Raw genomic sequence first — 25,132 nt, 5'->3', positions numbered from 1 at the left:
TCAATATTCTCACTACTTAACTAGCTAACTATATAACAACACCTAACACGAAACTGCTAACACTAATTCTAAGAAAGCTGAACAATAGCAGCTGAGGCACACACAAGGCAAACACTCTAGGGCTCTGTCTCATGCTGAGGCAGTTGGGAAAGAACTGAGGGTGGTTTGCCAGCGCAGTCCTATATACCCTCATTGCACGGCATGAGGTTGTGTAGATCACATACATGGACTGAACAGCCACTGCTGACGGAAAATCTCCAATCAAGGGCTCAGGAGGCATATGCATACCTGAAGTGGAGCACCCTAGGGTTGCCAGGTGTCTGGTTTTCAACTGGAACGCCCAGTCGAAAAGGGACCCTGGCGGCTCCGGTCAGTTAAAAGTCCGGTCGCCAGCACAGTGGGGCTAAGGCAGGCTCCCTGGCTGCCGTTGCGCCGAGTGGCTCCCAGAAGCAGCAGCATGCCCCCCGCTGGCTCCTAAGCATAGGGGCAGCCAAGGGGCTCCACACGCTGTCGCCACCCCAAGCGCTAGCTCCGCAGATCCCATTGACTGGGAACCGCGGCCAATGGGAGTTGCAGGGGCAGCACCTGCAGACGTAGCAGTGCACAGAGCTGCCTGGCCGCACCTCCGTGTTGGAATCGGAGCGGGGGGGGGGGGGGGAATATACCATTTTTTCTGGGAGCTGCCTGAGGTAAGCACCTCCCATAGCTTCCACACCCTCCTTTGCCCCAACCCCCTGCTCCAGCCCTGATCCCCTTCCCACACCCTGAATGCCTCAGTCCCAGCCCAGAGCACCCTCCTGCACCCCAAACTCCTCATCCCCAGCCCCATGCCAGAGCCTGCACCCCCAGCCGGAGCCCTCACCCCCCCCCCACACCCCAACCCTCTGCCCCAGCCCAAAGCCCCCTCCTGCACTCCAAATCTTTTATCCCCAGCCTCACACCAGAGCCTGCACCCCCAGAGTGTACGGAGAGAGGTACGGAGCCCCTACCCCCGCACACACCACAACCCACTCGTCCAGCCAGGAGCTCCCCCACACCCTGAATTCCTCATTTCTGACCCCACCCTGGAGCCCTCACCCCCTCCTGTAACCCAACCCTCTGAGCCAGCGGGTGAAAATGAGTGAGGGAGGGAGGGTGGAGAGAGCGAGTGACAGAGGGAGGGGGATAGAGTGAGCAGGGACTGGGCCTCGGAAAAGGGGCAGAGCAGGGCAAGTGTGTTCGGTTTTGTGCTAGTAGAAAGTTGGCAACCCTAGAGCACCCATAGAGACACTACTCAAAGAAGAAGAGTTACTGTCCACTGCTAGCCATTTTCCTTCACTAATTTTCATACTTTAACAGGATTAGATTGCTACACAGATTGATGAAAGATTGGGAAATACATAAACTTGTAACTAACTGAGGAGTGAAGTTCAGTTTTGCTTTAAGCCTTGTTACTCAAGACTTAAGACAGTATAAGGAAATTCATGGCCCAGGGCAAGCTCAGGTCTCAACTTGTAAGACGTGACCTTCAAAAATGCACAAAAAGCATTATCAGGCAATTACACTGTTCTTGTATGTTTGTATGTTAATTACCACCAGCTTCTCCAGAAGTACCCCTAGCATGAGCTATCAGATCTTTGGACAGGTTATCTAGTAAGACATATTGGGCAATATAATGCAGAAGAGTAGCCAGCAGCCCATGAATCTATGAAAAAGCCTAAAATAAAATGCTAGTTTTAAAAAGTAAAAATAAATCAATCCTGCTTTACTGACAGATGACTTCACTTGCTAATGACATACACTGACTAGCAATAAAGTCACGTTTCAAAGTAGCGGACGCGTTAGTCTGTATTCGCAAAAAGAAAAAGGAGGACTTGTGGCACCTTAGAGACTAAAAGAAAAGGAGTACTTGTGGCACCTTAGAGACTAACACATTTATTAGAGCATAAGCTTTCGTGAGCTACAGCTCACTTCATCGGATGCATTTGGATGCACTTCATCGGACCAAATGCATCCGATGAAGTGAGCTGTAGCTCACGAAAGCTTATGTTCTAATAAATGTGTTAGTCTCTAAGGTGCCACAAGTACTCCTTTTCTTTTTGCGAATACAGACTAACACGGCTGCTACTCTGAAACCTGTCATTATTAGAGACTAAAATTTATTTGAGCATAAGCTTTCGTGAACTACAGCATCTGATGAAGTGAGCTACAGCTCACAAAAGCTTATGCTCAAATAAATTTGTTAGTCTCTAAGGTACCACAAGTACTCCTTTTCTTTTTGCGAATAAAGTCACGGTATGTAAACATTCCCCTTAATGGAGCTGAGAACAACATGTAGTAATAGCATGTCGACATATGAAAAAGCACTACATTATTCTGTTGCTGCTCCTGCACTGGCAGGAAACCCACTAAAATCTTAGTAGGCTGTGTTGTTATTCGTATTCTTTTATTTATTGTATCATTTTTCTAGAGAGTTCAGAGAGGAGGAGTTTTATACATTTAAATAAAGTGTGATCATTAGACCAACAGGTCCTTCACATATGGACTGAAAAATGACAAATGTCCAATGGGGTGTTAATAATAAGTGAGATTGAATCCTCACTCCTGTTTGCAAAAAAGCAGCACAGGTGGAAGAATTAAAGTGAGAAAGATAAGCCACCAGTCAGGTGTTGATCCTTCATCTAAAGCACTTATTTATAAGCCAAAAAAAATAAAAGAAACTAAGCAATGCCTAAGCCTTTTGCTACACAAAAGACAAGACTAACCCAATAATCCTTACCCCTTTTTGTGATTCTCAGTCCTAACAAAACAGATTTTAAACAAAGGCTTGGAAGCTGTACGATGCCATTAATCCTAAAAGGAACATTTAAAAAAACCCCAATGAACCACAAAAAGTGATATTCCAATGATGCAGAGGACCAACACTGCCCCAAGATGGCAAATTCAGAGTTAAGGCAGAAAGTGTGCCTCAAGTCATTCAGGCAAGTCCAGCAGTATACAGCCATGAAAACTGACCCGGTGTTCAAAACCTGCAAGACCTGGGATGTAACTGAGATTTGGGCTAGGGACAGAACCTCAGCCTTCACTCTGACTTTCCTTGAGTTTTTGGGTCTTAGCGATTAGAACACTGTATCTGATGGAAGTGGGGAAGAGAAGTACCATGTTTGAATGCCAACATACAGCTCTCAACAAAATGTTTAGGGTCAATTTACAAATATCACTCTTTAAAGCAAATACCAAGTCCTTGCTATTTGAATTCTGGAACAAACAGGAATCCGGGTAATGAATAAAGCTGCCCATTTTGCTGAAAGTATCATATTTTAATCCAATGATAAGATCTTACACAAAGATTTTTATCCATCACTCTAAAAGCACTTTAAAGGTATCAACCTTTAAATGATTTTAAAATTGAGAAAACTGAGGAACATAGGAAGTCAGCGGCAGAGGTGGAAATAGAACAGAGGCATCCCGACAACCAGTTCTGTGCTCTGACCTCCTGGACCACACTGTCTCAAGGGTTACAAAGCAAAATCCATGTAACATTACACTTGTGACATTTCAGAGATGTGCACTATTAAATATAAGATTTATACAGGTCATGAGATTAAAACAACTGTGTAATGTTAATAAACTATTCTATAAAAACACATAGTAAGTGCTACCATTCTGTACAAGTGATGGGACAAATCGAAGGTCTCTCTCTCTCTCTCTCTCTCTCTCTCTCTCTCTCTCACCAAAAACTGCTCCCACTGACTGCACTCAGGCAGTCAGTGTCAATTTACAGGACTCATCTGATAGCATGGGACCATGTGATTATCAGATGTCTGGAGTTCTGCAGGATGCCATCTGAGCAATTCCAAACACCTTCCAGATCAATAGATCATCACACTAATTGAATCTAAGATGAGGATTCATCACAGATCTAGATTAAAGGGGTTTATCATTGACAGACATTTAACAGTCACAGTAATTAAGGTACCTGCTGTAATGAAGCACATAAATTACTAATACTCATGAATTATTCGCAAAAAGAAAAGGAGTACTTGTGGCACCTTAGAGACTAACAAATTTATTAGAGCATAAGCTTTCGTGAGCTACAGCTCACTTCATGAAGTGAGCTGTAGCTCACAAAAGCTTATGTTCAAATAAATGTGTTAGTCTCTAAGGTGCCACAAGTACTCCTTTTCTTTTTGCGAATACAGACTAACACGGCTGCTACTCTGAAACCTGTCATGAATTATTGTAATTTTTGTACACTTCTAGAACAGAAGGAAGAGATAACCCAAGAGCTGAACAGGGAGCACAACCCAGTCTTCTTATCATCCAACATTTCTATTACGATAGTAAGTAAATGGCCCGATTGGGACCCCACTGCACTGGGTTCTGTGGAGATACAGAAAAGAGATGATCCCTATCCCACAGAGCTTACAATTCAAGAGATATGCTTTCCAAAATTAACCTGAACATTGTGATCAGAGGGGCCAAAGTTATGCCTAACCATAACATCACTGATCATTAACAGGTGCTCCATTTTCTGTCTTGGGTCCTTTTAAAATTATTCCTAATCTCACCCAAGGCCCTCTTATATTTGCAGTAGTATAAAGACGAGGCTAACAGGAAAATGGATTCTGGATGCAGTGTAGAACAGACAGGGATACACGTGGTAGAAGACGACCTGACCAAGTCTGAGGAGGCAGGGTTTGTACATTTTGCAATGAGTTGATTTTCTGTTACAGATTATCCACGACCACTGCAACAGTTTGGAGGTCTCCTGCAAGAGGAGCATTGTGCAGCATTCTACCACCTTAACAACTATCATAGTAATGGAAAATTCCAGCTACCTGGCTAGCTGGATGTAATGAGTAGAGCTGGTGGGAAAATATTTCTCCCACTGCTCCACACAAAATGTCAACAAAAAATGTTTTCATTGAAATGTGAAGCAGAAGATTTCAGCTTTTCATAAAGGGGCCAAAATCTGAAACATTTGTAAACATTTTTTTTTTCAGTTTTGGGTTTCTGGCAAAACAAATTTGAGGAAACCCAATTTTCCATTAGAAATGAGTTAAGGAGAAAACTAAGACTGGCAGAGGCTGGTGAAGACACCACACACACTGACTGGCCCTAATCTGGATTCATACTAGTGAGAAAAAAGGGAGCTTCAAGACAAACCAAGCCTAGAGCTCTCATGCTCAGTGGGTCTGGGGACACTGCTTTTTTCAGCCTAACCAAATATCTAAGGAAGGATTTTCCAAAGAAATCATGCAACTACACAGACAACTCCACTTAAACTTCTTCATTAGTTTCTACCCTGCAGCATATCACCAAGCTCAGTCACCAGAAAGTCGAAGCTAAGGTCTCACCATGGCCAGACCCTGAGAGGAGCAGAGCACTCAGCTCCCACTGTCTGCAGTGTCAGTCACCCAGGGAACTCCCAAGATTCACAAACTGCCCAGTGAAAAAACTCACAAGCAACCCATCTGCTGGCCCCAGATAGTGTCACATCTCCCATTCTGGAGATAGGTACCTGACAACAAGGGAACAAGATATGTGCTACGGCAGAAACTAATCTCTGGGACTGTGTTTTAAACTCACACTCCGTAAAGGCAGCTAATCAACATAAAACAAGAGGTCTCTAAGAAAAGAATCTTCCACAATCAATAATTTAAACAGAAGTTATATTAGTAGAATTCACTTGCATTTCAGAAATTTCACCCAGTCTGTTCAGCACATTATTGTGTAAGTTTAGTGGGGAGGAGTGCTTCGCCCTGGATATTACTTGTGAAATGCATTTGACAATGAAGACCCGAACAGCAGCCAATCCATATTGATGGAGGCTAATCACACATGACAGAGTTTTACAGTCACTTGCTGGAGCTTAGATTCCATCCATTTTCATCTTACTTTAATACAGAGGACGTATACGTCAGCAGAGTCTGACTTGATCTTGAAGCACTTGGCAGATGAAGCCTCACAGCTCCTCTGTAAGGCAGGTCAGTATCATCCTCATTCAGTAGAGAATAGTGAAGCACAGAAAGCCTACGGCCAAAATTTTCACAAGCGGCTCCGTTTTCAGCGCCCAACCTGAGAAACCGAGGGACCAGCTGCCACAGGTTCTGAGCAATGGCAAATTCCTGGGCAAGTCAAGAGGAGCTGCAGGTGCTCAGCACCGCTGAAAGAAAATATTTTTCAAGTTGGTCACCGAAAAACATTATTCCCCCACTGACCAGCAGCGGGGATTTAACCAGCACAGTGCATCCCACACAACAGTGCGAGATGGATGGTTTTACTTCAGAACCATTCTTTACAAGGCTGGAAGTCAAAAACCTTGACTCTACCATTGATTTACTGAATGACCACGGGCATGTCTCTTAGCCTGTCTGAGCCTCAGATACTTGATCTGTATCCTGGGGATACTACTTACCCAAATTTAAAAAGTAAGAGCTAATTATTTTAATCAGAGTTATTTTCCCCTCTTCTGAAACAATATATATATATTTTTAGTTTTCAACACTATTCAAATAGGATTCTATATAAACCACATGGGGACTCTGCTACACACAAAAGATTATTCAGATCCCCAAGAGAGCAAACTGGGTTCCAAGCAACTACCAAATCCAGCAAATCTGATCAGTCGGTAAGGGCGTGACTGAGAAACCGCAGCTACATTATAGCTGGGCAATTACAGAAAGCAGAGGGAGAGAATAAAGCTATGCTATTCCATAAGTTTCCGTGTTTGATAGAGACTATTCACTTGTCCTTGGTTCCTTATAGCTTTTTAAACAGACCTTTTGGGTGACTGGAATCCTTCCCTAAATGATGGGTTGTTGATTTTTTTTTTTTTCAAACATTAGGACAGCTTCAGCTCTGAGCTGCACAGATGTAAATCCAGAATAACTATTGACTAAAATGAAGTTACTACCAGTTTACACCAGTGTAAGGGAAAGTAGGATTTGGTTCTATAATTTTTAAACCTACTGTCCCACATGTACATGTCCAGCAACACTGGGACATCATCATTCTGTATGTGGAACTATACCAGACAAGGAGCATGTTCCCCTCCCCCTCCAGCCTTCACAAATCTGCAGAAGCCTGCCAAGTCCCAGAAAAGGAGGAGGGGGCCTCAGGGAGCATAGGAAGGGCATTCGCAAGGGTGTCTGAGAGCATCTTGCTAAGCCGGACATTTCACAACACTGAACAAATTGTACGTCCAGCTTAGTGAGGGGATGCTGCAATGGTCTTTCACTCCCCGAGCTGATTGTTAGCTTTTCATAGGAACCAGCAGGGAAGCACATGTGAAATCTCTATGGTGTTGGTGAGCGTCCCCATGCCTTGTGTGACTCTGCATGTAGATTAAGCAGCCTCTTAGGCTTTAAGAGCTGCTGCTGCTTAGTTCTCAGAGAAATCCTTTTCTCCAGCTTGGCTCCCTGCTGCGACAGCCCTTTTCAATCTTTCTATTTCTCCCCACCCCCATCTCTTCTGCTGCAGAACACAGGGAAATCTGATTGAAATAAAGATCCAGGAGAACATGTTTTATTTTCTTCTCTTCAACCCATTTCAGAAAAGCTTTTTAATTGGTTTAAAAAGATGATAAACAAAATGCAATGTTTTTCAGTCTTCTTAAACTGGTAATAGATACCACTTTTTAAGCATTGCTCAAAGAAACTCTGAATCATGGAGTGCACCAAAGAATTTAAAGCAAACTCAAAGTGGTTTTCTATGGCTTTTAAAGTCTCATAGATTTAGTTTGCAATTTTTTTTAAATAGTAAACAAGCCAGAAATCCCAACTCCCAAGGGCTGCTATCTGACTAGCATTTTTAGTCCTGCACAGGAAGTGTAAAGACTAAGACAGTCTCAATGGGGAGGGGGGAATCTGGGAGGCAGCTCCCATAAGCCAATTTAACACAGAGCCATGCATCTGGATGCATAATAATACAGTGGCCCAGAAATGCCCCCTTACACACTAATTTTGCCCATGGTAGTTGTGGGAAGCTGTTTGCAGATTAAGTCTCCATTCTGTGACATGATGACACCGTGTGAATGTGTAACCTACAGATTTACACCATGAATACATGTTAAGCTGTCTCCCACTCACCCCATCTCTGTGGTTCCTATAAATCTAGACCTCTGTCAGACCAATGTTACTGTGCATGCTGCATGGCATGCTGACAAAAAAAAAAAAAAAAAAAAAAAAAAAAAAAAAAAGCCAAAAGGCCTGTTTGACAGCTATGCGAGAGATGACTGTTGCCTCTTCCGCTATTCAATGACAACTCTCGTGAGTACTTTGGATATGCTTGGTAAGGGTCAGTGCATTTCTATTAGGAGTGAGTTTGAACTAAGGTGTCAATCCTGCAGAGACTTATGTGCTTGCCTAATTTTATGCATGCGAGTAGCAGCAATAGGACTTAACCACATAAGTCTTTAGAATCATGACCAAAATCAGCAGCTAGTACAGACTAATCACTCACTGTGGGAATAACTGATCACAGAGTATTGCCTGCCAGTAGTTCCCATTCCAAATCCCCACCTCTCCCTTTGGTTTTTCGACCTTCCAAGAAGCCCTGTGACTCTCTCAACCCCCCTTGCCTCCCCACATCAAAGTCAATGTCATAATCACTACCTTTCTGATGAAAGGAAACACCCTTTCCAAAAATGGCTCGTCTTTTCCTGCCCCACTGTGGATTTGAGATATAGAATAATAGAAGATTAGGGTTGGAAGAGACCTCAGGAATTCATCTAGCCCAACCCCCTGCTCAAAGCAGGACCAACCCCAACTAAATCATCCCAGCCAGGGCTTTGTCAAGCCGGCCCTTAAAAACCTCCAAGGATGAAGATTTCACCACTTCCCTAGGTAACCCATTCCAGTGTTTCACCACCCTCCAAGTGAAATAGTTTTTCCCTAATATTCAACCTAGACCTCCCTCACTGCAACTTGAGACCAATATTCCTTGTTCTGTCATCTGCTACCACTGAGAACAGCCGAGCTCCATCCTCTTTGGAACTCCCTTCAGGTAATTGAAGGCTGCTATCAAATCTCCCCTCACTCTTCTCTTCTGCAGACTAAATAAGCCCAGTTCCTTCAGCCTCTCCTCATAAATCATGTGCCCCAGCCATCTAATCATTTTCATTGCCCTCCACTGGACTCTCTCCAATTTGTCCACATCCTTTCTGTAGTGCGGGACCCAAAACTGGATGCAATACTCCAGATGTGGCTTCACCAGCGCCAAATAGAGGGGAATAATCACTTCCCTCGATCTGCTGGCAATGCTACTACTAATTCAGCCCACTATGCCGTTAGCCTTCTTGGCAACAAGGGCACACTGTTGACTCACATCCAGCTTCTCATTCACTTGATATCCTAGGTCCTGTTCTGCAGAACTGCTGCTTAGCCAGTCGGTCCCCAGCCTGTAGCAGTGCATGGGATTCTTCCATCTTAAGTGCAGGACTCTGCACTTGTCCTTGTTGAACCTCATCAGATTTCTTTTGGTCCCATCTTCCAATTTGTCTAGATCACTCTGGACCCTTTCCCTACACTCCAGCAGCTTAGTGTCATCTGCGAACTTGCTGAGGGTGCAATCCATCCCATCATCCAGATCATTAATGAAGATGTTGAACAATACCAGCCCAAGGACCACCCCTGGGGCACTCTGCTTGATACCGGCTGTCAACTACACATCGAGCTTTTGATCATTACCTGTTGAGCCTGATGATCTAGCCAGCTTTCTATCCACCTTATAGTCCATTCATCCAATCCATACTACTATAACTTGCTGGCAAGAATATTGTGGGAGATCATATGAAAAGCTTTGATAGCTCTTTCTTAATGGAAAAATTCTCCACTCACTGTCACAGGGGTAGGAAGAACATATTAAAAAAAACCTAGAAGCTTCCTATGGGGTGTCTCGATAATACTCACTATGCCTACCATTCCCTTTGAAATGTCACAGAGCACATATAAACTCACCAGATAACCCACAGCCTTGCATCCCACTCCTAGGAGACTACAGGGATAACGAGATGCAAGTAGGGGCAAGAAATGAGCAATGGATCCACCTATCCAAATCTGGTGCACTTTGGTAGACTCCTTTCTCCAAGTGACCCTTTCAGTAACACTGGACAGGGTTCACTTCCATCACTAACTCCACTTTCGGTATGAGATATTACTACCAATTGTTCCAAGGACAGTCTTGTGTTAGTTTTTAAGGAAGAGGACTAATGCCCCAGAGCCTGGCTTACATTATTTGAGAGATCTATATAAATATTATTTGAAGTTTCTTGTATGGAAACACATTAGTCTCCTGAGAAATGAACTGCACATGCCTATTTTTTTTAGGCTACGTTACTTTCACAGCCAAGTTAGGAAGGGTGAAGGAACGGGTGTAATTTTTACTGCATCCTGAAAAGCTCTTAAATATTAGGAACCTGTAAGATAGCTTATTGAAAGAAACCATGACTTCTAACTGTATTAAGCATGGACTGCAAGGTATCACCCTATGTAGTTCAAAACCCAGTGAGGAAATGCAAGGTTTAGTTTTATTCCAAACAATGTAAAACCATATTTTAACCCCCCGCCAGAAATACTGGAACAAACTGAAATGGTTCATCTTATCTCTGTACTCTCAGTAATTCTGTTACTTAAATAAATTATTTCCTTAGCACTTTGCACATAAAGAAGAAAAAGTCCTTGCCCAAAGCAGGTTGCCATCTACAGAGAACACACAGTAAATGACGACAACAAGCCACATGAGAAGGGAAAAAAAAAAAAAAGCAGGTAGAGTTATCTGATTTGTACCGTATACCTCTTGTTTTTCACTTTTTATAAAATAAGGTATGTTCTAAATGAATAGTTTTTCTTAGATACATTGTTACAAATATTAGTGTCCACTTGATTAATCTAACATGGCTGGGTATTTAAATAAGTCTAAGTAACTAGGCTTAGAGAAAAGGCTTTTTCTGGAGTAAATCCTATTTTATTACTCTTAGGCCATGTCTACACTACCTGCTGGATCGGCGGGTACTGATCGATCTGTTGGGGATCAATTTATTGCATCTAGTGTAGACATGATAAATCGATCCCCAATCGCTCTGCCATCGACTCCGGAACTCCACCACGGCAAGAGGCAGAAGCGGAGTCGACGGGGGGAGCAGTGGCCGTCGATCCCGCACCACGAGGATGCAAAATAAGTGATTTTAAGTCAATCTAAGATACGTCGACTTCAATTATGCTATTCTCGTAGCTCAAGTTGCTGGTATCTTAGATCAATCCCTCCCCGCCCCCCAACAGTGTAGATCAGGCCTTAAGAAGACTACAGTTAAAACATTTTTACAGAGTTGTTTGTAGGAGACCATTTAAGATGAGAGGTGTTAAATGCTCACTTCATCTTAAGTGGTCTCCTACAACATGTATTAATTCCGCATACATAACAATCTGTTCCAGCATGTATTTAACTGTGATTTTCTGCTTACCTTCTCCAGACTTGAAGAAAAGCTCTGTGAAGCCTGAAAGCTTGACATTCCACCAAAAGAAGTTGGTCCAATAAAAGCTATTATCTCACTCACCGTGAGTGCTTTGTACTGGACAAAGAGCTCTTTAGCAGAAGTCTTCTCTCTTACAGTTTGCTAATGCTACTAGCAGAATCCCTGGAACTAAGGTACTGTACTCCAGTAGGAATTTTGTCACCCACTTCTACAATTAAACCATGAACTGTCTTAAATAAGAGTATTGATTTGTGCAGCATTACTATTTTATTTTCCAGCATGTGACAATGTGAACAGGCTACCAATTTATTCAGGGTGTGTTGTTCGGTACCTTTGCCACAGCCTTTCTTCAACTTCCCCTTGTTCCACATTTCACAGGCTCATACAGTGGAACTCAAATGAATAGCCAGGAAGTGGTGCTAGAAGCCCTCTCTCCTTGCCTCCCCTAAAGCAAACCAAGTTAAGGTGTCATTTACAAGGTACCTAAACTTCACCATGTCAGTGAACATGAGTACAAAGGCCTTCTGAGCCCAGTTTTTAACTAAGGAGTCTACCATCAGACTTTAAAAACATTCATTTTCACAGGTACCTGGGGATTTCAATTGAGGCAGACAAGATAAAAACCCATGCTCAACTGAAAAAACGTACATACACCGGAGGAAATTCATTTTTTAAAATTAGATAAGAGAAAGACAACTAGATCTGAGTTTGGGAAGATTAGAATTTACTGTTTGTTTCTCAGACAAATCAATGACCAGAGAATTTTAATCTTCACTCTGTAAACTTGCTGCATATTCAGCATGCTGCCTTCTTCCTTAAGCAAGTACAGCTATTCAGGGCTGAGTGTGTTGCTGAATAAACAACAATGAATCAGAATAAACTCAGTTAAAATCCTGTATTCAGCCAATAGCAGTTAGCAATTGCTATAATTAATTGTCTGTCAGACAGGCGTGAAGACCTCTCCTGCAGAACAGTTCTAGAAATGACAATGCTCATGGAAACTCTCAGCCCACCATACAACTTTCTTACCTGAGGAGGTGCCTTTTTTAGCAACACGAGAAGGGCCTGCAACACCAAGTTGGAGAATCGTGGTCCAATAGGAACATAATCTGGAAGGGAAAAAACACTAATAAACATGATAATGTCATACAGCAGGAACCAAACTTTTCTGGTTCACTTTTCAAATTCCATTGTGCTCCTCAGAGGAAAGCAGAGTCGTTTAAAGAGAAATCTTCACTCAGTCTTGCAGTCACAATGAAACAATGGGAAAAAATACTGGATTTTAAATTCAGTGATCACACTGTTTCTATTTCCTTGTCACTTGTGAATGCCTGCTGCACGGCTGCTTCTCAATAAGCCTCCCTGCAGAGCCATAGCCTTTCCTTTCACTGCAGGACACCTCTGGTATTCTAGTTCTGAGTATTTCCTGAACAGATGCTGCCTTATTGTAAGGGATATGGGCTAAATAGAGAGGAAACCATTTTTCTTGGATGACCTAAATCTGGGACCACAAAGGTGCATTAATAAACCAGGGCTTTCAATATACAGTGCCTGTCTATTACCCCAGAAGTGTCTGTCTGTCTGTCTCTCTCTCTTTTTTTTTTTTTTTTTTTTTGGAGGGGGGGGCATATCCATTAACAAAAGCAAATACTGCAGAAACCCAACTCCAGGACCCCAAAAGCATTAAAAAAAACTCAATTAAAAGCACCTACAGTGCTTGAGTTATATGGTCACTCTACTGTTCTCTTAAGATTGTCTTGGTTTCTACAATGGAGACACCTTGGGACAGCTGCCCCACTGCCTTGCCCCTTGTACAGCGAGTCCCAGTTGGGTGTAAAATGCTAGGAAATCAGAATTCTGCACTTATTCAGGCTGGTGGTGCAGTAGAACCTCATAGTTACAAAACACCAGAGTTACAAACTGACCAATCACGCACCTCATTTGAAACTGGAAGTACGCAATCAGGCAGCAGCAGAGACCTCGCCCTCCTCCCCACCAAAAGGCAAATACAGTACAGTATTGTGCTAAATGTAAACTACTAAAAAAAAAGGGAAAGTTTAAAAAAAGATTTGACAAGGTAAGGAAACTGTTTCTCTGCTTGTTTCATTTAAAATAAGATGGTTAAAAGAAGCATTTTTCTTCTGCATAGTAAAGTTTCACTATATTAAGTCAATGTCAATTGTAAACTTTTGAAAGAACCACCATAACATTTTGTTCAGAGTTATGAACAACCTCCATTCTTGAGGTGTTTATAACTCTGAGATTCTACTGTACTATTTTACACAATTGCAAATGACTGTTCAAAGGTGCAAGGCAGTGAAGAATCAGGCCCCTTTCTGACTTGTTAATTAAGCCTATAAATGTCATTTAGTTAAAATGATTCACATGGAGGCTGGAGCACAAGGACCAGCTCAAATACCTTCGAACAAGATGAAGCCAACACTGAGGCAGAAAACAAGATTACTACTGCCGGACTTCAGAAATGATACATGTTTAGACCAACATGGAGGATCAATTCACGGCTCTTGAATCATCAGACTTAGATTAGACTCCATACACACTTACGGTTCCTGAATCATTTCTGGTTTGTAACATTATGTTGGCTGTTGCACAGTGCAACCAAAATTCTATGACTCACCTAGGAGCCTTTCAATGTCATCGACTACTACACAGCTGAGCTGGGACTTGTATGCATCATCAAAGATCTGGGGAAAAAACAATTTATTATTGTCACAAATCTCATCATGAGAGATCTCCAAGACCATCCAATTATATACATGTGAACATGCCTCGAGTTCCTTGGACACATGGCCTCGTGTACTTTTGTGATGCCATACATTAGACTGCACCTCAAACCATTTCAGGATGGCTGAGGTCAGTCTATCAACCAAACAGGCAGAGCATGAACATGCAACTCAAAATCCCAGCACATTACAGGAAAAGGGGGTTTTGAAACATTAAAAGGCCTATATGCTTATCTATCTTACGTAAAACTTACCATTTCCCTGACAGCTTAGGAAGTTGCCTGTCCTTCAGACCTATTCTGTCTCTGTATCTGTCTGTTTCCCCCAAAACAGCCCCCAACAACTGCCTCCCACTCTCCCCAGAATCCTCTTTTTAACTCTTTAGTGTCTTGATTTGTTAGTTCTCAGTCTGGGCAAAACAGCTCTGTAAATTAGCTGGCACTTGTAAGTAGCATCTTCACAGTTTAACAGCACAGGTATTGTTTCTTAACCTTTAGCACTGTTTACCAGGAGGTGTTTCATCTGAACCCAATGTGTTACCTTCCCTCTAACACCTTATTATTAAAACAACTCCCACACCATAAACATTTCAGTAAATATTTCTCATGACCTGGTAACATGCAGTACTGATAAATTAATAGCAATCAGTATTTCTAGATTATTACATATCAGTCCCATGTCCAACACAGCAAGAACAACGGTGATCTGCAGCACTTTGAGGTGGCAACTTTATTTAAATTACAAATGGAGGCTTTTATTGAAATAAGTATGAAAAAAATGTTTAGCTATCTTTTCGTAACTATTGTTCTTCGAGATGTGGTGCTCATGTCCATTCCATTCCAAGTGTGGGTGCACCCACGTGCACATTGTCCGAGATTTTTGCCTTTGCAGTATCCATAGGGTTGGCTGTAGCACCCTCTGAAGTGCCACGCTCATGCAACAGGAGAACAGGCACTGCCAACCCTAAACCCTCTCAATTCCTTTCTGCTGGCAACTCCATCAGAGGGGTAGGAGGGTAGGTAATGGAATGGACATGAGCAACACATCTCGAAGAACAACAGTTACAAAAAAAAGTAGGTAGCCGTTTTTCTTCAAGTGCTTGCTCATGTCTATTCCATTCTAGGTGATTCACAAGCAGTATCCTCGGAGTTCAGTCTAGCAGCTTGCAGAACTGCTCTATTGAAGCCAGCATGATCCCGGGCAAAAAAATCTAAGGCAAAAGTCTCCGATGACTGTGCACGAACACACCTAGAATGGAATCGACACGAGCAAGCACGCAAAGAAGAAATGAATAATCCAACTAATGCGGAGGCTTATCTTATTTATTTTGCTATTAAATTCAACTGATTTCACAGTTTCCTTGTAACGGTGCACGCAGTGACTGATCGCCCCATTCCAGGCCCGGGTGGCTTTGCAGGTGGGCACTACCTTACTTTCCCCAAGGGGAGTAGCACAAGACTCACTTTAACCACCAAGGGCAAGGAGAAGCCAACGTACTATTAGTAAAACACAACTTCCCATTTTAATCTGGTTTCTCTGTTTCTCCATCATTCTGAGGACTGCAGATAAGATTAACCAGATTAAAGGTTACAATTCAAGAATCATTGTAATAACAGTTCATTAGGATCCAGGCTCAGGGTTCCCCAAACTTACAGTTGAGACCTAAGTCTCTGAATCAGATCAGGTGCGTCTCCAAGTACCTGAGAGAGCAATGGCCACCCACTGCAGCCCGCTTGGCTTCTACTCCTCTCTCTGTGTCTCCTGTTCCTGTTTATATATAACCCAGCCTCCAAAGCCAGACAGGGCCTTATTGATTATCCCCAGGCTGCAGGCTCCAGCCTGTCCCTTAAAAGGAGAGTACCCCCTTTGTGGTATCCATAGGGTTGGCTGTAGCCTCCCCCCCCCCCCATTCTTTCACTTATCTCCCTCCCAGGCCCTTACCCAGGGCAAGGTCTACTGTCAGTTTCTGACTACATAGGCACTTCAATAGGACAAGTTTCTTAGTTGATTTCACTAGAGCTACTGACCTAATCACTTCCTCTGAACCATTTCCTCCAAGCTGCAGGGCACCTCCTGCTTAGCAGCCCCAAAGAAGTCCAAGTCTGTTGGCCATATTTTTGTCTTTGTCACCAAAGTATGTAGAGACCAGAAGTTGTGTTCCCCAATGTCCAGAATTCCCCAGAGTTGCAAAGATTTCCACTTCTCCTCCAGGTGAGACTTCACCCGTTTATGCACGTACTACTGTTCTTTCTTCAATTACTGGGCTTCTTGGAGGCCACCTTGGAGTTTCCTCGGATGAATGTTGCAGTTGCTTTTCAGCGTATGCATTAATTTGCCCTATCTTAGCCACAACCAAATGGCTGCCTGTCTTTTAAGCACTGGATTTTTTCCTGTTGCTTATCCAGGTTGTGTAGGAAAATGTGCATCTGGGCCTGCAAATCTAACTGTTCAAGACTATCAGAGCCCCCAGAATCACTGACCTCATTTTGGTCTTTTCCCTAGTTCCCCCAGCTCAGGAACTCTGCTGCCTTTCAGAGCAGCTAACTGTCTTCTTTAGGCTCCCCACACTCATTCTCTGAGGGTGAAAGGACTGAGTTAAGGCATTCCCGGTAAGTGGGGAAAAATCTGAAATCCATGGCCAACCTTGGCCCCTACAGCTCACTGCCCCCTACCCACACTGGAAGCTTCTGGAGCTTCCCTACTATACTCTCTTACTTCCCCATAATCATTATGAAGTTTTTGCAGGCCAGCGTCTTCTGACATGCCCTTCTTCCCCAAACCTAAAACAAATGACTACTAGGGTATCACTCTTCCTGCCCTAAAACTGAGACCCCTCAAGTACTTTCTTCAGCTTCTGCAGCTGTCTGGGGCCCAGCATCCTTCACAGTCTAGACCTCCCCAGGATTCTCAGTGCCCCACATCAGCCAGTATTCCACAGTCTCAGGTTTCCCAGTGGGAGACGCAACTTATATGCCCCTGTTGGTGACAGTCCGAGCACATAACTGGCAGGACCACATGTCTCCTTTCCTTTCAATGTTGTGTCCGCTTGCTCCTGAAACCACTGGGCCCCTCACCAAGTCTGAGACCAAAACTTCTGGGGTTGTCACTGTGGCTGTATGCTCCAGCCTGGGAAGTTGGACATCTCATCGCCATGGATAGCACAAGCACCTCTTGGCCTTCTCATCCCTCCTTGCTGGGAGGGAGTTTTCAGTTCCTGTTCAGGCACAATGTGTAATGGTGTGGACAGTCCCTCAGCACACCCACGGAATAGCCACACTTTAGTTTCCCCAAGACTCACTTTAATTGCCCTGGGCAAGGAGAAGCCAACACACTATTAGTAAAATGCAACGCCTCCTTTAATCAGGTTTCCAGACAGGAATCTTTGTAACAACAATTCATCAAGACCCTGGCTCAGTGCTCCGCAAACTTACAGTCAACAAAATCTCTGAATCAGGTCAGGTGTATCTCCAGGTGCCTCAGAAAAAAACTGCCACCCACTGTAGCCTGCCTGGCTTCTATTCCTCTCTCTCTCTCTCTCTCTGTCTGTGTGCTTCCTCTTCATATAAAACTCAGCCCCCCCAGGCAAGGTGATGCCTTCTTGATTATCCCCAGGCTGTAAGCTCCAGCCAGTTCCTTTTTCCTATGTATTCTTCCACATCCCCACACATTCATGTTTCAGTGTGCTGTAGAATTTTGTACATACACACAAATTATATTACACACAAAAATGTTAAAAGAACATGAAGGTTACAAAGTCAGGCATGCAAAATTAGGAAATGCTAAGATTAAGTTTAAACCATGCAACCTTAATTGAGCCCCCTTGTGCAGATGCATAATCAGTCTAATTACATTACCAGGACGCTGTCTTATTCAATGCACAGAATGGGCAGTGCATACTGAATGATCCATTATTCAATATTTTGTTTTAGCCTCATTGTTCAATGTGGGTGTCCTCATGGTTTATTTACTGCATACTATTCAAATTCTGCACAGAAGACAGAATTATCAATTTCCTCATTGGCTTTTCTATGGCACTTATATAGATTCATAGATACTAAGGTCAGAAGGGACCATTCTGATCATCTAGAGCATATGAATGCTTCACAATCATCAATCTATTGTGGCAACATCCCTGGAAGGTTAGGGGGCTATTATCATCTCCCTTTTACTGATGGACAACAGAGGCAGAGACAGATTAAAGTCAGAAGTTTCCAGTAATTGGGGGTGCCCAATGTGAGACACTTTAAATCTACTTATTCAGAGTTCTTAGTACGTTATATGTTCAAAAGACGACTCCCAGTGTCTTCACTTGCAGCTGAGAGTGTTCACAGCACTTCTGCAAATCAACCTCCAGGATCTCAAGTCAAGCACCCAGAAAATGAGGAATAGACAATTAGTGACCACCGGTGTGGGGGAGTGGCACTATATGTGAAAGAAATAACAGAGCCAAATACAGTACAAACCATAAATGAATCCATCCATACCATAGCTGCTGTATAAATAGAAATTCCACACTTGACTAATAAGGGTATAATAGTAGGAATATACTACTGATCGCCTGATCAGGATGGTGATGGTGAAATGCTCAGGTAGATTAGAGAGGCTACATATATATAAAACTCAATAATAATGGGGAATTTCAGCTATCACCATATTTACTGGGTACATGTCACACCAGGACAGGATGCAGAAATAACGTTTCCAAACACGATTAATGACTATTTCTCAGAGCAGCTAATCTTGAACCCACAAGGGAGAGGCAATTCTTGACTTAATCCTAAAAGGAGCACAGGATCTGGTCCAAGAGGTGACTATAGCTGAATCTCTCAATAAGCAACCATAACATAAATAAATTTAACATCCTTCTAGGGGGGAAAACTACTAAAGATACCCGCCATAGTCGCATATAACTTCAAAAAGGGGAACTACACAATAATGAGGAAGCTAGTTACATGGAAATTTAAAAAAGCAGTCACAAGTAAATGAATGCAAGCTGCATGACACTTTTTAAAATCATCATAATAAAGGCTCAAATTAAATATATACCCAAAATTTAAAAAAAAGAGAGGACCAAAAAAATGCCACCATGGCTAAACAACAGAGTAAAAAAGGCAGTTAGAGGCAAAATAGCATCTTTTAAACTGGAAGTCAAATCCTACTGAAAAAAAATATAGAAAGAAGAGTTTTATCTCTGCCAAATGTAAAAGTATAATTAGGCAGGCCAAAAAAAATTGAAGAACAACAAACAAAAGACACAGAAACTAACAGCAAAAAACCTGAAGTACATCAGAAGCAGGAAGCCTGCCAAACAATCAGGGGGTCACCTGGACGATCGAGGTGCTAAGTAAGGGTAGTCAATTATTTCTGGCCAAGGTCCAAATTTCTTGGAGAAACTATAGTCAAGGTCCAGATTCCAGAGAAAATCATAAAAATAAGTGAATAAAAAGATTTTGGGGTCTGTTCAAAAGTGTCTGGCAGTCCAGATTCAGCCCACGGACTGTCTATTGACTCCACTGTGCTAAAGGAGCACTCAAGAAAGACAAGACTGTTGCAGGGAATAATATGATTAGAAGGGAGCACAAGGGTTATCTAGTCTAACCCCCTGCCAAGAAGAAGGATTTGTTGTGTCTAAACCATCCAAGATAGATGGCTCTCCCTCCAGTGAAGAAGATTCCATAACCTCCGGAAGCAGTCTGTCCCGCTGTTCTTACGGTGAGGAAGTTATTCCTGAGATTGAATCTAAATCTGCTATTCTGGAGTGTGAACTCATTGCCTCTTGTCCTGCCCTCTGTGGCAAGAGAGAACAACTTTTCCCCATCTTTTTTACGGCAGCCTTTCAAGTATTTGAAGACTGCTATCATGTCTCCTGTTAATCTCCTCTTTTCCAAAATAAACATAACCAGTTCCATCAGCCTTTGCTCATATTGCTTGTTTTCCATCTCTCTGATCATCTTTGTCATTCACCTCTGGATCCTTTCCAATTTCTCTACCTATACATTGGTGACCAAAACTGGATGCAGTACTCCAGCTGAGGCCTAACCAGTGCTGAGTAGAGTGGTACTGTCATCTCCCATGACTTGCATGCAACCTAAAATTGCATTTGCTTTTTTTTGAAACAGCATTATATCAATGATTCATGTTGGGGTTGTGATCCACCACAACACCTAGATCCTTCTCAGGAAGGGTGCTGCCAAGCCAGTTATCCCCCATTCTGGATTTGTGCATTTGGTTTTTCTTCCCTACATGTAGCACCTTACATTTGTCTTTTCTGAATTTCATTTTTGTTGTCTATAGCCCAGTTCTCCAGTTTATCATGATCCCTCTGAATTTTTGCTCTTTCCTCCAAAGTGTTGGCAACCACTCTGTCGTAGGCAAATTTGATCAGTGTGTTCTCTTTACGTACATGCAGTTCATTAATAAAAGTGATTAAACAACATTGGACCCAGAACAGATCCCTGCAGAACCCCACTTGAGACCTCCCTCAAATCTGACATCATTCCATTAATAATTTAACTTTGTTTGCAGTTGTTTAATCAATTATGTATCCACTTTATGGTAGTTATGCCAAGCCTGCATTTCTCCAGCATTTAAGTGTTTCACCTACGAACTCTATTGCTGAGATGGTATCCAATTTGCCAGGGCAGCATTCAACTGCCTTAACCATGAGAACATTCTTTCTATTCCTGAAATCCCATCTTATTCACTACACCCCTCCAACTTCAGCAACAGAAAAGGCAGGAGTCCCCTTTGTTACACAATCCCTATTCATCCCTAAAGCATGGTCCATCCTGAGCACTGAATGAGGCAAGGGTTCTGGGGGGAAAAAAAGTATGCAATCATATAATTAAAGACTGTCTCATAACACACATGCGTGAGGGGGCCATATTAAGGCAACCTTAATTCTGGCATTTCCTAACTTTTGAGTGCTTGACTTTGCACACTGTTAAAAAGATACTGAGGTTAACTCAGATTTCAGCCATATTGCTGATGGTAGTGTACAAGGTCAATAGCAGCCAGCCTCCTAAACAAGAGCATGCATACAAGGACGTGAAGGAGCTAGGGGGTAAGTCTACTTTCAGAATGGAGAGCACAATTTAGGGCAAAGTCATTTTTCAATCCCATGTCAGAGTGCACAAGAATCAGGTTCAGATAAATTACAGTAATACCCACAGTACCTTCTTCATAGCTTGGCACTTAGCAGTTTCAGAAAAGCCAATTGTCTTATCAGGAGAACAGATCTTGATAAATGGAAAATTGGATTCTTCTGCAATCTTTGCTGCCAAGGCAGTCTTTCCACTATGTGGGGGACCTGTACAAAGGAAGAGATACAAGTTGGAAAGAGGGAAAAATAGATTTTGCAAGGCTCAAGGTAAACTAGATGGACTTGAGCAAGTTAATAATCTTATTCACAGGGACCTGACTTTTTGAAGTGACTCTTTACTCATAGAAGATTGACTCCTTTCTTAGCTCCTGTACAGCATTGCTTTCCAAATGGATTCATTTACAGCAGGGGTTCTCAAAAGGGGTCACGAGGTTATATGGGGGTTGCAAGCTGTCAGCATCCACCCCAAATCCTGCTTCACCTCCAGCATTTATAATAGAGTTAAATATATAAATAAGTGTTTTTAATGTATAAGGGGGGTCACACTCAGAAGCTTGCTGTGTGAAAGGGGTCACCAATACAAACGTTTGAGAACCCTGATTTAGGGAGACTATTTGGACTCCAAGGAGTGTGACTTGCAAAAAAACCCAAGAACCAAAAAGATGCTGCGTGTCTTATTGAGCTGGCTGACTACTGCAAAACACTGGACACATTTGCTTGGATTTTAAATGAATTTTCTTAAATTACATTCATGCCCCCTTGTGCATTTGCAAACGAGCTGGCTGGCAGGAATTGTGTGTAAATGTTGAAAATACCTATGAAAGGCAAAAGTGGAATTTGTAAATGGAAACTCACACCAGAAACCTAATTCTTCACTTACAGACAGCCACCAAACCTGAAGCAAATACTCACCAGCAACTACATAACACACCACAGAAACACTAACCGAGGAACCAATCCCTGTAACAAACCTCGTTGCCTACTCTGTCCCCATATCTACTTTAGCAACACCATCAGCCACACCATCAGGGGTTCATTCACTTGCACATCTACAAATGTAATATAAGCCATCATGTGCCAGCAATGCCCCTCTGCCATGTACATTGACCAAACCGGACATCAGGAATGGTAACATACAAAAGTCAGTAGGAGAAAACTTTAATCTTCCTGGACATTCTATAACAGATTTAAAAGTAGCCATACTTGAATAAAAAAACCTCAGAAACAGACTTCAAAGAGAAACTGCCGAACTAAAATTCATTTGCAAAGTTAACACCATTAATTTGGGCTAGAATAGGGACTGGGAGTGGATGGGTCATTACACAAGCAGCTTTGCCTCTCCTGGAATTGACATCTCCTCATCAATTATTGGGAATGGACTACACCCATCCTGATCGAATTGGCCCTGTCAACACTGGCTCTCCACTTTTGAGGTAACTCCCTTCTCTTCATGTGTCAGTATAATAATGCCTGCATCTGTAATTTTCACTCCATGCACCTGAAGAAGTGGGGTTTTACCCACAAAAGCTTATGTCCAAATAAATCTTTAAGTCTTTAAGGTGCCACCAGACTCCTGGCTGTTTTTCAGGATTCAGACTAACACGGCTATCCCCGATACTAATTCAACCAGGTATCAAAAAAATAACATACATGCTACGTGCCCAACCAAATGAACTAATAATACAAAATGTGCAGGCGTCACACACTATCAACAAACTGCTCATGAACAAGCAACAAACTAAAGACTTACTCTCAGGAGCTACTTACAGAATAACTTCAAGTAACATATCATAGAATCACAGAAGATGAGGGTTGGAAGAGATCTCAGGAGGTCATCTAGTCCAACCCCTGCTCAAAGCAGGACCAATCCCCAACTAAATCATCCCAGCCAGGGCTTTGTCAAGCCGGGTCTTAAGAACCTCTAAAGATGGAGATTCCACCACCTCCCTAGGCAACTGTTCCAGTGCATCACCACCCTCCGAGTAAAATAGTGTTTTCTAATATCCCACCTAGACCTCCCCCACTGCAACTTGAAACCATTGCTCCTTGTTCTGTCATCTGCCACCACTGAGAACAGCCAAGCTCCATCCTCATTGGAACCCCTCTACAAGCAGTTGAAGGCTGTTATCAAATCCCCCCTCACTCACTCTTCTCTTCTGCAGACTAAACAAGCCCAGGTCCCTCAGCCTCTCCTCGTAAGTCATGTGCCCCAGCCCCCTAATCATTTTCTCTACCCTCCGCTGGACTCTTTCCAATTTGTCCATATCCTTTCAGTAGCGGGGGGCCCAAAACTAGATGCAGTACTCCAGATGTGGCCTCACCAGTGCCGAAGAGGGGGGAAATCATTTCCCCTCTATTCAAGGTAACCGCAATCTGCTCGCAGGCTGGTTACAAACAAAGTCAAAACTGATCGAACAGGTTATTAGTTACAAATTATTCACCCCGCTCTAGTGTTCCAAGAGCAGTCATAGGATGGACAATGTCCTACTCTCCCTCAGAACCAGATAAACCTATTTTAATATCTGCTGCAACATTCATTCATCTAGTCATTTTGCCAGGTACTAATGATACTTTTCTTTCTGATAAGTGGACTTCACACACTACTGGATGCCTAATTCAAGTACTTATATGTGGTAACTGCACAGACTGGATTGTGTGTGTTACTCACTATCAGACACTAGTACCCCTAAACTCACCTTCTAAAAGAACGCTAACCAGCGGAGTGCGGTCACTGTTTTTGGTTTGCTGGACAAGCAATTCCCCATCTTCCAGCACCCTTGTTACAGGGTCTCCCCACTGGATAATGCCATTCATGATGTAACTTGCATAATCCTCCTGGTTCGTTCCAAATGCCTGTGTTTTGGAAGATAAAAAAATTATTCTCAATAGTGAGTCTTGTTTGATCAAAGGAAAACATGGCAAGGGCCAGTAGACAAAACTAGAGTGACAGGAGCTGTGGTGGGCTTTTTCAATATAATTATAAGAGATTTTGGTACACATTTTAACTGAGCGAGCAGTTAAATCATAGATTTACCAGTGATGTAGTACAGGTTGTCTTAAAGGACCACAGAATAAGATGTTGCCTATTTAGCATATGGTAACCTCTAATCAAATACAATATCATCTATCCCTATGTAAATTACCATTAGGTTCAGAAATCATCTACACTTTACTAAAAGATAAGTTCTCTTCATCAAAGCCCTAATCCTCCTGGCACTGAATTCAATGTCAAATCTCTCACTGATTTCAATGAGATTAGGCTAAAGACCAACTAGTGTGTACTGCAAAGTGAAGGGCCCGCTCTTGCAATCGCTCTATTTGACACTTCCCATGCGCAGAGAGGCTGCAGAATAGAGTCCTAAAAGGATGGGAAAGAGAGAGTCTCAGTTCATTCCTGTTGAACAGTATTCAATTTTATTAAGCCACAGAAATGATCTCAAAAGCCATGCTGCAACATTACATTTGTGCATGTGCATAGATTTGAAGTGGTTGCTATATTCATTGATTAAGGAAGCACATGTTCTTCTCCTGCACTAACTGCTTTATTATATGAATTAAATAAGTCCCACTCACCGGCTTGATATCATTCTCCAGGGAGGCTAAGAAGTCTCCCCTTGTCACCCGCAGACACTCTGCCGTCTCCATATTCACTTCCACTTTGGTGGTGGCCTAATTAAATTACAAGGAAATGGGTTAACTTGTACTCTGAGACTGTATGTTATCTCAAGGGCAGTGTTGAACATCATTCTCTGTTTTCACAGCATTTTGATTCTGTAGTTAATTATACACCAATAAAACCTAAAACAAATTATCTTTAACAACACATTTCAA

The 25,132-nt window shown here is 42.6% G+C and overlaps 1 protein-coding gene across 3 annotated transcripts in view; it reads right to left on the bottom strand.

The window, feature by feature from the left end:
* Positions 1 to 25,132, bottom strand: part of NSF (N-ethylmaleimide sensitive factor, vesicle fusing ATPase) — a 177,454-nt gene that overhangs the window by 30,039 nt on the left and 122,283 nt on the right. For all 3 annotated transcript variants that reach the window (XM_038385821.2, XM_038385822.2, XM_043503254.1), the window contains exons 13-17: positions 24,875 to 24,970; positions 23,998 to 24,154; positions 21,375 to 21,508; positions 14,094 to 14,160; positions 12,485 to 12,564 (exon numbers count right to left, since the gene is read on the bottom strand). In XM_038385821.2, coding sequence (XP_038241749.1) covers positions 12,485 to 12,564; positions 14,094 to 14,160; positions 21,375 to 21,508; positions 23,998 to 24,154; positions 24,875 to 24,970 — 534 coding nt within the window. The remainder of the gene's footprint in view (positions 1 to 12,484; positions 12,565 to 14,093; positions 14,161 to 21,374; positions 21,509 to 23,997; positions 24,155 to 24,874; positions 24,971 to 25,132) is intronic.

This window comes from Dermochelys coriacea, chromosome 27 (assembly GCF_009764565.3).
Source record: "Dermochelys coriacea isolate rDerCor1 chromosome 27, rDerCor1.pri.v4, whole genome shotgun sequence".
NCBI classification, from domain to species: Eukaryota; Metazoa; Chordata; order Testudines; family Dermochelyidae; genus Dermochelys; species Dermochelys coriacea.
This window is presented reverse-complemented; position numbering and strand designations above follow the sequence as displayed.